This window comes from Mandrillus leucophaeus, unplaced genomic scaffold, assembly GCF_000951045.1.
Source record: "Mandrillus leucophaeus isolate KB7577 unplaced genomic scaffold, Mleu.le_1.0 Scaffold665, whole genome shotgun sequence".
In the NCBI taxonomy this organism is placed as follows: Eukaryota; Metazoa; Chordata; class Mammalia; order Primates; family Cercopithecidae; genus Mandrillus; species Mandrillus leucophaeus.
The window spans coordinates 366207-379145 of record NW_012107197.1 but is presented as its reverse complement, the minus strand read 5'-3'; the positions used below and the strand labels follow the sequence as shown (position 1 = coordinate 379145).

Below are 12939 nucleotides of genomic sequence, written 5' to 3'. Positions count from 1 at the left end.
AACGACGACAGGCCTGCACTGGGACTGCTCACTGTCAACAGGTCATGTAGAGACACTCCCCCTGGGCCACACACTCGCATGCAATATTCACGTCATCCTCACTGCTACCCTAAGAGGCAGGACTATTTGTGGCATTTTACAGATGAGGAAACTGAGGCGAGGGAAGCTGGCCAAAGGACTCGGGCTCCCGTGTATTATTACTAGAAAGCCTCCAAGCGCCAGCAAGGGAGCTGGAATTCATCCTAAGAGAGAGGGAGGAAATCACTGAAGAGTGACAAAATCAGATCTCTACGTTTTAAAGATCCCTTGAGAGCTGCAGAGTGGAAAATACATTAGAAAGGGTAGACTACAGGCCAGAAACCAGTGGGGAGGCTGCGGCATTGCCCCGAGCAATAATGGAGGCCCGGGGAGAGGCAGCAGCAGTCAAGATGGAGAGGAAAGACCTGAGAGGCTGTGAAGAGGGGGAATGAATAGATCTGTCAGAGGGTGTGAGGTACAGGCAGAAGCAACGGATGACACCCAGGGATCTGGGCAGGTGGCTGGCTAAGGCATCCCACCACGAGAAGTGGGTTGGTGGTGGGGGTGAGGATTTCAGTTCTGGACTGCTTCAGTCTGAGAGGCCTGTGAGTGTCCAAGGGCAGCTGTCCAGCTGGGCCCTTTGATACATGGGTCTGGATGTTGGGGGAGGGAGCCAGCCTGGTGATGGAGTTAGATGTCACTGTGTGTGGCTGGCAAGCACAGCCACAGAACAGATGAGATGGCCCAGAAAAGGGAGAGAAGCACTAATAACCCGGCGGCCTTCTCCCAGCCCAAACCACCATGAAGAGAGAAGACAAGAAAATGGGAGGCTTCTGTACATGTAATGATATGCTTCCTTCCCACCACCAATGTGCAATTTTGCATAAGGACAAATGACAGGAGACAATTTCCTTTCTACTTAACATTCCTGGAAGAGAAGAGAAAATGCCCTTTATAGGCTCTGGTTACAATCTACAGAAGGCTCTGGACAAACCACACAAACCTGATCATCCCACAAAAGGCTGATAGAAGAGAGTCAAGCAGGGAATCAATGTGAGTCTCCACAGCCAGTGGCTCCCGGCGGGCAGGCTGACACACATCCAGCAGCCTCTGCAGCCTCCCTGGGGCCAGCCAGTGAGCCTCCCAAAGACAGTTCCTGCTCTTTTACAGAAAAGAATGAGGGAGTCACAAACCTGATTCCAGGCAACAATAAAGTGACTATTTTCAGAAACCACAACTAATAAGTAGAACATAAAGACATGGAATCGGGCCAAAGCCTTGGGATAGAAACCGTTTCGAATGATAGGGCTATGGCTTGATTTTCAGTAACATTTACCCATGGTGTGTTACAAGAGGCGAATGCTGTCTGCAGAACCTTTGCAAGGTAATTTTCCACTCAAGTCCCTGGGGGCTGCTGCTCCACTCTGCACTCAGGGATATTCTGAGATGCTCTGGAGCATACACAAAGGCTGTGTGTACTTCAGAAACATTACTGGACTAGAGCTGAAGAGGTGGAAATAACTCTCCCTTCCTCGGGTTACACTTTTGTTTCCATGACCACAGAAATGCACTGATGACTCCAATGAACCTCTCCAGGGCAGAGCTGGAAGGGACTGAAGAGATCACCCAGCCCAACCCTTCATCCTACCGACGAGGAAGCTGCAACCCAGGCGGGGAAAGCCACTGGCATGAGGCCACAGAGCAGGACGGTGGACGGCCAAGACTGAACAGTGCTCTCTAGAATGCTCCGTCCAGGGTTCTCCTGACTGCACACCGCCAGGTGCAGCTTTACCTTTCATATTAAAATGAGCAAGAATAAAGGACAGTTGCTGCAAGCGCGCCACACTGGACACCGGCCTAGGTCCCTCAAATGTGGTCAATGACTTAGTCCCCACAACAGCCCCGGAAGGTGGAAGCTACTGTTATCCACACTGAACTGATGAGGAGGCTGAGGCAAAGGCACGTTCTTCCAAATGAGAAAGCTGGGAAAAGGGGGATGAGGATTGAGACCCAATGAAGTCTGACTCCAGAGCCCTGCTGATAACAAGCACCCAATTTACAACCTGGAGAGAATCCAAATGTTCTAAATTAGCCTTTGTGTTCAGATATTGTCCTCAAGAAGCAGGGCTTGCTGAGCATGGTGGCTCACGCCTGTAATCCCAGCACTTTGGGAGGCCAAGGCAGGAGGATGACTTGAACCTAGGAATTTGAAACCAGCCTGGGCAACATAGTGAGACCCCGTCTCTACAAAAAATTTAAAAATTAGCTGGGGCGTGGGTGTGCATGCTTGTAGTCCCTGCTACTTGGGAGGCTGACGCAGGAAGATCTCTTGAGCCCATAAGGCTGAAGCTGCAGTGAACCATGATTGTGCCACTGTACTTCAGCCTGGGTAACAGAGCAAGACCCTGTCTCAAAAAAAAGGCTAAAAATCCCAGACTGGCCCACAAGACCTTTCCCACCAGGTGAGAAGACTATAAACAGATCTGATTTCCTAGGTCTCACTGAGTCCCAAGGTGGGAAGAGTCCCTTTGGTGTGCACAAATGTCCGCCTGGGGCCAAACATACCCTTCTCACCTCCTCTCCACAGTCCTCTCACTACTCCTGTGGTTTGTCCCCAGGACTCTCGCCCTGCCTTTACTGCCCCTCGATTCCCACACCCCCCACCAAATCCCCAATCCCTTACCTCCACCCCCAGGTTCTGTGAGGAAAGAACTGCCCCCCAACACATTAATTCATATTAATGTGTGAATTGTTGTCTCAGTGAAAAAGGTGATGATTATCCAACAGAACCTCCAATGTGAAGAACTTCAGGAGAATACCAAAGTCAGGTGTGGGAGGCCTGGTGAGGGAGCTGCAGCCACTGGAAGATGGGCCACCACTGCCTGGAATCTGTCCTCAGCATTGTCTTAAGACAGTAATAGCAGCCGCTGGAGAGTACTGACTCTGTGCTAGGTTAAGTGCTTTACTTGTATCACCTCATTGAGTCTTCACAACACCTTTCTGAGGTGGGTACAATTATCATTCCCGTCTCAGAGAACGCAGCACTGAAGCACAGAGAGGTTAGCCTCGCGGCTATTAGGTAACACAGCACGTGAGCCAGCGTGGTCAGGCTCTGGAGCCTACGCTCTGAACCACTGAGCAACACCACCACTCGATAAACGAGTACACACGCATGTGAGTAACACACGCCCCATAAACAAGCACACACACGAGAAACAGGTGCCCCACGAATGAGCACACACACATATGTGTAACATGCACCCCATAAATGAGCACACATGCATATGAGTAACGAACACCCCATGAACGAGCACACACACAAGTAACACACACCCCGTAAGTACAAACGCATATGAGTAACACTCCATGAGCACACACACATGCGAGTAACGCACACCCCATGGACGAGCACGCCAAGCAGACGAGTAACCCACGCCCCACGAACAAGTACACACGCATACAAGTAACCCGCACCGCATGAACAAACATGCACACGAGTAACCCGCGCCCCTGAATGAGCACATATGCATACGAGTAACACGTGTCCAGGAATGAGCACACATGCATACGAGTAAAGCACGCCCCAGGGTGAGTACACACATACACACACCCCATCAACAAGCACGCACACACACGCACGCATAACACGCACCCCATGGACAAGCACACACATACGAGTAGCACACACCCCATAAATGAGTACACAGGCATATGAGTAACACGCAATCCATGAGTACACGGGCCCAGAAGTAACACACGCCCCATAAATGAGCACACACGCGTATGCATAACATGTACCCCGTGAACAAGCACACAAGCATATGCGTAACACACACCCCATAAATGAGTACACAGGCATATGAGTGACACGCAATCCATGAGTACACATGCATACAAGTAACACACGTTCTATAAATGAGTACATATGCATGAGTAACATGCATTCCATAAATGAGAACACACATGTGTACTATCACTATGCCTGGTCATTATAACTACCATTTACTTAGCACTTACTATGTGTGAGTTATCCTAAGACATTTGATGTGCATTATCTCAATCTTCGCTTCAACCCTATGACACAAATACTAGTATTATCCCCATTCTACAGATGAGGAAACTGATACTCAAAAAGAATTTTTTCCCTTGTATCAAGGGTGTGAGCTCAAGTATAAGCACAGAGCTGGATCAGAACTCAGGTAGTCTTGACTCCAGAACTCACATCTAGGTTTTTATATTTTTGATATACCTTCTTGACTTCTGAATCCTACCATATATCTAGCTGTCCAGGAGACTGGCTGAATTTCATTGTTTTCTCTGGTTGGCTGTTCTTTTCACAATGGCTCCCATGGTATCCAGGGTTTGCAGGTGGGGAGGAAGGAGGAGGGTGCAGGGTTCAAGGCTAACCAGAGCAGTCTATACTACAGCCCAACCCACTATGCTAGCAAGTTCATTTTGAGTGATGGGGCGCTACACAGGTTAGATTTAGGTGAAAGAACACCTTCGCTAATAAAAGGACAATCCAGAAGGGTGCTCAATCCTAAAGTCATGATGATTAAACTTTGAGGGGCATTTAAGTCATTTTCTTTCCTATTATATTCTGAATGAATCTGTATTCCCTGAACATGTAGCAGCTATATGGACAGAAGAATGAGCCAGGGTGGGCCTGGTGGGAAGGAAAACACAAGCAGAAATTGGTTATAGGTAACTCACAAAGTAGGATAACCCTAAGAGGCTGGTGGAGCTGACTTTCCTCTTCCTAGACAGTTTCCACATTGCTGCCAAAATGACAGCTGCCACAGAACACCTGACATCAGGTGCAGCAGCTCAAATTAGCCTGACTCAGGCAACTCCAAAAAACTTCCACCAAGTCCCATTAGAAGGGCACACCAGGTGACAGATAATATGGATAAAAATGCTACAATCAGCCTTCAAAGAGCTTATCATTGGTTCACCCAATGACCTCACCCTGGCCTTCCAAATGACCCCCAGCTCTGGCCTCCATCATAAGATCTCCAAATTTCCTCCCATCTGCAAGCACCACAACTGGCTTTCTCAGTAATGGCTGAAAATGGAAATGCCCTCATTGTACTTCATCAAAAATACAAGCAAGCAAACCACAAAAGGGTTATAAATTAAAAATTCAACAGAAAATGCTTCGATTCATTTATTCTTTCATTCACTGAGCTAGTCTTCACTGAATGATTACAGTATACCAGGCATCTTGCTAGGTGCTGGGGACTCCCAGCAAGGAACAAGATGGACATGTTTTCTCTCCCCTGGGCCTTAGAGTTTACCCTTAAAAGAGGACGGAGTCCGTAAAGGAAAGGCTCTGCGTTGCAACGTAAAACGATTCCAACCCTGTTAGTTCCGTGATGCAAAAACAGAAAAGAGCACCTTCAGAGATAGATGTAAGAAGTGAACTTTGCAGTAACTTAGTCATTAAGCAACTGGATTCTGATAAGAACGGTTCAGGAGGGCAGGACGGAGGAAACGTCTTCAGACTTTCCAATGGAATATTCTTGGAATAGAAAGTTGCTCTTTCTATAATAAAAAATCAAACATTAAAAAAAAAAAAAAAAAGGTAGCAGCAGCACCTTGCTCTGGGCCCATTTCCCAAGCCCAGTAAAAAGTGACACTTCTGGGGTCTTTGCAGCTTCAGATGTCGCCAGGGAAAGGCGGACGTCTTAGTCTGCTTTTCCAGGCAAATATACAAGTAGCCTTCTGCCATAAACAAATGAAAAAAAAATAAAAGCCAGAAATAAAAGCCTGGTGACAGGATGCCAGAAACCTTCAAAAGGGGACCTTCAGAATAAGTTCAGGTTAACTCTCAGCATCTCTGAACATAATAAGCACTATCAAGTCTACATTCACTATTTTATAGCAAGGACAGCGTTGATGCCAATTATTTTTTGCCCTAGTCAAGAGAGCTTGTCATCCTTCTCAGAACAATTATCTATAGGTGCATAATGGTGAAAAGCTAAATTCTTCCCCCAATTCAGTATGGGAAAAGTGCTGCTCACAGCAATTTGACATCATTCCATTAGATGAGATTAATTTTTAAACGTGTTATTCTAACAATTATGCCAAGTACCAGGTAATTAATATTCCAACTGACTTTACAAAAATTACAAAATCCCCTAAAGAAAATAATTAGTCATTAGGCATGAACGAGACTTTTCTATAGCCAACAGCACATAAAACAGAAAGTTCATCTCATAATGGGTGGGTATCAAAGCCTTTCTCATATGTCCTTCAATTCTTAGCCAATAGTGCATACAGCTGACATTGGCAAGTTACCCCAAACTTCACTTAACATATTAACGCACTTACTGGTTTAAACTCTTTGAGGGTAAAATGATGAACGATGAAAGCTTTAGCAATTAAAAAGCTCTTTTCATTTGTAGGAAAGGCAAGATAAACGTATATAATTAATTGTTTGCTCTTCCATGTCCCCAGCTGGAAATTAGAGTACTGGCTTATTTCTTGAGGCTACTTCTTGTGTTTATTAAAGAAATGTATATAGGCATCCTCATCCTTGTTTTCCCTCTTTTCTTTCAGGGTTTTGTGTATTCTTATAATCTATTTTAAATCCCTTGTAGAAAAAGGTAAGGTATAAATAAGTAATAGTCGCACAGGACGTCATATGCTATAACAGAAATAAAAAACATGTTTTCCTTGCCACCCTCTTCTGAATAATTGGCAGTCACTGCCTAGTGCCAGAACTGAGAGTTGCAAGGATTCTAAGCCAATATACACACAGCCTCAGCAGGAAAGAATGCAATGGTTGATTAGTGATGTCTGCCCTAGAAAGAGCAATAGGTTAAGAATCCAGGTACCATGTATTTGCCATCTCCACCCTTTGATAAATCACTAAAAATTAGAAAAATACATACAGATTCACGAATAAAATATAATGTGAATTGTTTCCAGGATGCAAGTAAACGGGGAAAAAAATGTTTTCTACAGTTGAAAACCTTAAGCAAAACCGGACTAAAACCTCAACTTTTGAGGAAAGAACATTGAACCAGGTCAGGAAACCCAAATTCTGGTCTAGCTTGGGGAGCTGTAAACAGGTCAGTTCACTGGGCCTCAGTTTGCTCACCTCTAAAATAAGGGGCTGAGTCTCTTAACTGTTCTCTCGTGCTGGTGAAAGAACATAGTTCCTTTACAGGAACCGAACCTCAGCAGGCCGGGGACATGTCTGCAGCCTCGACACCCCCTCACATTGCTCATAGGAGATTTATAATCTGGGATAAATGCATACAGATATTTTTAACCTGTAGCATTCCAGCACAAGAAGTTCCACATACATAATACATAACATTTCTTTTCCTTAATACAACCTATTTTCCACTGTGGGGCAAGGGTAGGGGTTGACGTAGGAACTTCTTTTTTTTTTTTTTTTTTGAGATGGAGTCTCGCTCTGTCGCCCAGGCTGGAGTGCAGTGGTGTGATCTCGGCTCACTGCAAGCTCCGCCTCCCGGTTCACACCATTCTCCTGCCTCAGCCTCCTGAGTAGCTGGGACTACAGGTGCCCGCCACCACGTCTGGCTAATTTTTTTTATATTTTTAGTAGAGACAGGGTTTCACCGTGGTCTCGATCTCCTGACCTGATGATCTGCCCGTCTTGGCCTCCCAAAGTGCTGGGATTACAGGCATGAGTCACCGCGCCCAGCCGAAGTAGGAACTTCTAATAGCGGAACAATTCAGTGATTAAACTACCTTCATTCAAAAATTCAGTGTCATCACTTCAACGTAAGACTAGTCATTTCCATGAAGTGTCCCACTCACTCATGGTTTTGAGATCAGCCTGAATCTTCCCACCACTGAACAGTCCTTGTCACTGTACCCTATTTCGAGAACTTGACCCACAGGATACATCAACATGGCTTCCTTTTCCAAACACCTATCTGTGTAGAGCTGGAACAGTCCCACGTCTGGCCTAAAAAAACTGCAACAGACATCTGTGATTTCTTTATCTGCCCTGCATCCATCCCTTCTGGGAACTCCCTCTGTCCCAACTCCAAGGAGCCCCATTTCCTGTGTTTCAGGTGCTCTGAGCTGAGGATCCCACCCATGGATGCAATGAACCATCTCAGAGGGCACCTATCAAGTTTGGGCCAGAATCCTTTTTCAGAGCCTGACATGGACACTGGGAGGTCACCAGGTATGAGAACTATGTATACCCACAACTGCTGAGCCATGTTTTTTACCCCTTGGAGAGCATCAGGCCAAGAAAGGAAAGCAGTCCTAGATAGGGCAGGAGAGTGACGTTTCTGCCACACCACCCAAGCACCCTGATGCTCCTGAGCTCAGTCACAGACAAGTAACTCCCTGAACATTTTAGTTCCTTGAACCACTGAAGGGCCCCCATGCCTTTTTTTTTTTTTTTTTTTTTTTTTTTTTTTGGCTAAATCTAGACCCAGTTGGGTTTCTGTCACTGGCAGCCCAGAGTTTTGGGGAAAGGCCTTCTAGGCTACATGTATGTATTCAAGGTTCAAGTTCTTTCTTTAGTAACCCATGATAAATCACCTTCCTAAATCACAAATGAAGCTCCCAGGGTTCCCCTTCAAACCAAAGAATACTAAAACACCCTCAAAGAGAAATTCAAAGAAAAAATTCTGCACACCAGGAAAACTCTCAAGGTTTATCTCTTATCTAAGACCTAACGGGAAAAAAACCACCGAAAAGAAGAAAATGCCAATGGATTACTGGAGGGGGCACCACCCTGCATACAGTTAAACAACTAACAATTCTAACAACAATTATTCAAAGAGGCAGCACAGTATAATAAAAAAGCTTCCAAAATCATTCCTAAAGTATATATATATTCTAGTTCCCTATCAACATAAAAAGCCCGTACACACATGCACGCCACAACACATAGCACCCAAACAAAAGGAACTTGTTCGTAAACAAACGAACCGTTTCCAGATTCATGAGCCTAACTGTTTCTGTTATTTTTCAACTACAGTTTAGTTTTCCACTTACAGCTGTCCTAGGGTCTCTGCCACAGGCCTGCCTGCTGAAAGAAATCATGAATATCAAACTCTACAGAGCATGTTAAGAAAAATCTCCCTTAGGTGGCATCTAAGTAATTAGAGAGTCATCTAACAAACGGTATTGTAGTGATGCTCATCCATCTGTGACAGAGGAAAAGACAATACAAGAACATAATGTTTGCAGCTAAACATTTAGACACCTCCTGGGGGCCACAGATTCCTCTGTGAACCTGATGAAAGCTACGAAGCCTTCCCCAGATACACATGCACATACCACAACATGCTGCATATAATTTTAAGGGGTTCATAAGAGTTGCTCCCTATACCCGGTCTCCAGGTTAAATACACCTGAGTTAGAATTTTTAATATGTAATCACCTGAGCATCATGAATCCCCAAAGACTTCAAAGGACTACAAAACAGATTACAGAAAAATTCTACAACTTCCAACTCTATAACCCCATGCTGAATCAAGAACATAGCAAGCAATCCAAACTTACTCTTGCTTTCTGCATTTATGGAATATAAGAAAACTTGGCTTTCCATCTATTAGCTCCATTTATTACATCTCCCTTACCTTGTTTGACCATTTATATGCTTGAAGGAGTTGACTATAGAGAGGAGTTTTGTCCTGCACAGGATCCAGGCTTAACAGCCCACTGTTATGAAGAGGATGGTTCTCAGATGGCTTGCCTACCAGATTGCTCAGACGTTCCAGCTCACTGAAAAGCAAAGAGATAAGGCAAATAAACCTAAGCCCACTTACACTCCAAGGTAAAGCCAACCCCCAGGATCAAAGACTGCTCTTCAAACCATCCATCAGAAGTCCCTTAAGAAGAAACACTTTTTGAAAGGTTAAAAAATATTTGGGACACTTAAAAAAAACAAAAACAAACAAACAAACAAAACCCTAAATGAGAGCTTATCTGACTTTAAAACAGAGCTTCCTGGTGCCATTCCAAAGGAGGAAAAAAACGTAGGGGCACTAGAATCAATAAGACTCCCACAATCAGAATTGAACAACTCAAATTCATCTCTGCAGTGGGGACGAGACTTTTTGGAATTTTGAAATGTGGCATAACACGGCCTCTCACTAAGAGTTTTCAGACCCACGTGCAGATCATTACACTTGGCAGAACAGCAAGTACCTGAATAAATGATTATTTCTCATTCACATAGGGATAGATTTGTACGTGATGCTTCACAGATGGCAAAACTTAACAAAACAAAGAAGAGATAAAATAAACAAATGGAATGGGAAGACACTACGGAGGGGGCTGTGTCAAACACACTTCAGTCTAGCAGGAAAACCCTCGAGAAGCTTGGGAAAGCGAGCCAACAAGAGCACATTCCAGGAGTACGTTCTGAGGGGCCAGTCCCAAACTGCCAACAAAAGACTCTCTAGGAACAGCTTCTTATGCCACATTCATTTTGGAATCATCAGCCACCTTCTTCTTGGCACTACTGTACAAAGATTTAAGACGGCACAGGGATAATGTCAGCACTCTTAAAGTTTCTATTTAAAATGGTGAAGGGTTATAATATCCTGAACATTACAAAGGAAAGTAACTCGGAGAGAAAACGGAAAGAAAATAGAAGATAGGGAAGAAGAGCCAGTGCATCCCCTGAAGCAGGGAAAGTATTAACTGGTGCTCGGCGCTGTGCCAGAGAATAGCAAGCGGATGTGGGCGTTGAGAAGGGGTGTGTGATTTATGGCAACTACTTAGGGGGAAAACAAAAAGGCACCCATCATTTGGCCACCTCCTCCACCTCCTCCTCCATCCTACCTCCTCTTTCCATCTGGTTACTAAGGAGACCAAGTTGAAAAAACAAAAATTCAACCAGACCAGAAATCAAAGGATGACTAGCTCACCAAATGCTTTCCCCTACTCAGGTCAGTTCTGAGAAGTAAAAGGCAAAAATCCTGAAATTCTAACCTTCCTGGGAAGGGCTGACTCTCTTATAAAAGAGAAGGCAAGTTCAGGACCTAAGCAATCAAGAAATGCCGACTATGTGCCAGGCCCTTTACAAACATCCTCTCATTTAATTCTTACACCACTTGTAAAGTATAAGTGAAGAAGGTGCTTTGTAAGAAAGACTAGGAAAAGTGGAATCCTTAACCCTAAAAGACTACAAATTAAGAAGCAGGGGCGTTAAGCATAAGTAAGTAAACTGGTTAGGAGCTTGAAAATTAGGTCTCTACTGCGGAAGGAACTGAACAGGAGCAGTGAGAGTGGGAGTGAGGAAACTGATCAGGTGGTTTGGGAGAGGGTAGGGGAAAGGGAGAAGACAGCTCAAGGCCTGGCCTGTTTCGTCGTGGTTGCCGGTGGGTGGTGGTGGAACTGATGAAGTCCAAGTTCAGGGCCAGGGAATTGGGGCTAATCAGATTGGGTGCACTTGGGTTTGGAGCGGACTGATCAGGTCCTGTCTGTACTATCACTACATTCGGATCAGACGTGATGGGGCACAGAGGGCCTACAGGTGAGAAACCTGCCAACCTCAGAGAAGCGGAACTTCATAGGAAGAGCATGCCTCCTTGTCAGGAATGGAACCGCCACAGAAGAGGTCGAGGATGGCGGGAGACAAACAGGACCAGGAGGCCAGGAGAAGCGAGACGAGAAAGCAGGCACGGTGATAAGGTGTCCCTGAGAGGTAGGCAGAGGCTTGGAGACCACGAAGAGAAAGAACGGGGATCAAAGGAAATGGAGAACAGCCCCTGCCTGGGAAGACTCGAGCGACGTAGGCGCAGGGTCGGAGCGGGGCCGGTCCCCGACCCCGGCCCCTTCAGCCGGTACCTACTTGAGGTCCCGGTTGACCGAATGTAAGTTGTCCTGGAAGTGCGCAATGAAGGCCTTCTCCCGGCCCTCCAGCGTCTCCTTGTTCCGCATCCCATCCTTCAGGCAGTCGAACACCCTGCTCACGCTGGAGCGCAGCGCCTGGATGGCACTAATGGCCTGGGAAAAGGCCTCCAGGTTCACACTGACATTTATCACGTCCGCCATGTTGCCGCCGCCACAGCAGCTCTCCAAAGCCGGCTTCGCCAGCAAAAAGCCGCGCTCGCTGATGACGTAACTCCGAAGACCTCTGGGAAATGCAGTTCGCGCGGGGCTGCCCAGAAAGCACTTTCGAAAAAGGGTTTCCCCTTGAGCTAAACTAATGCGTGGGCAGGAAAATGATTTTTCTCAACTTGGGGAAGTCAGGTTGCACTCTCAGTTTGTTTAATGGTAACAAAGAAATACAGAAAGTTCCCGCATTTCCCCAAACTTGCATTCTGGGGAATCATAGGGAAAAGAATTGCTCAGAGCAATAGTGTAAAAAGGAAAGGAGCGTAGCCCATTCAATAAAATGGGTCCATATTCATAAATAAAGGGGGGAGAAGGGAAGTTTCTTCTTTCTAGTAGAATGCCAACTCATCAACGCAGAAAGAGTGACGGAATTAGAAAATTGCCATTTGACAACCATTAGAATAATTGATTCAGATAGAAATCGATGGATGCTAACACTAGTGGGTGAAAGTGTCAGAAAAATAACAGGTTTTTCAGGTAATCTCAAAGTATTGTCCCCCAAGATGCTTATTAATTAAGAAGAGGAAAATAATGATCCAGAGGTTCCACTTCTGGGCGCATACCCAAAAGAAGTGAAAGCAGGGACTCAATACTTGTACACATGTTCATAACAGCATTATTCACCAAATAGCCAAAAGGCAGGGGCAACCCAAGTGTCCATAAACTGATGAATAAGCAAAGTGTGATACTGGCATACAATGAAATATTCTTCAGGCTTAAGCAAGAAAATTCTGACATATGCTATCTGGAGGAAACTTGAAGACATTATGCTAAGTGAAATGTCAGTCACAAAAAGACAAAATTCTGCTTAGAGTAGTCAAAATGTTAGAGACAGAAAGTAGAATGGTGGCT

General features: G+C 45.3%; 1 protein-coding gene across 4 annotated transcripts in view; it reads right to left on the bottom strand.

Annotated features, from left to right (window-relative positions):
* The window catches only part of MED27 (mediator complex subunit 27), a 221732-nt gene extending 209671 nt beyond the window's left edge, over window positions 1–12061 (bottom strand). For 3 of the 4 annotated variants that reach the window (XM_012001586.1, XM_012001585.1, XM_012001587.1), the window contains exons 1-2: window positions 11822–12061; window positions 9600–9744 (exon numbers count right to left, since the gene is read on the bottom strand). In XM_012001586.1, the coding sequence (XP_011856976.1) occupies window positions 9600–9744; window positions 11822–12024 (348 nt within the window). In that variant the 5' untranslated portion in view covers window positions 12025–12061. Of the gene's footprint in view, window positions 1–5170; window positions 5563–9599; window positions 9745–11821 lie in introns of those variants that run through there. The other variant, XM_012001588.1, reaches the window with a different exon arrangement.
* Window positions 12062–12939: the final 878 nt, after the last annotated feature.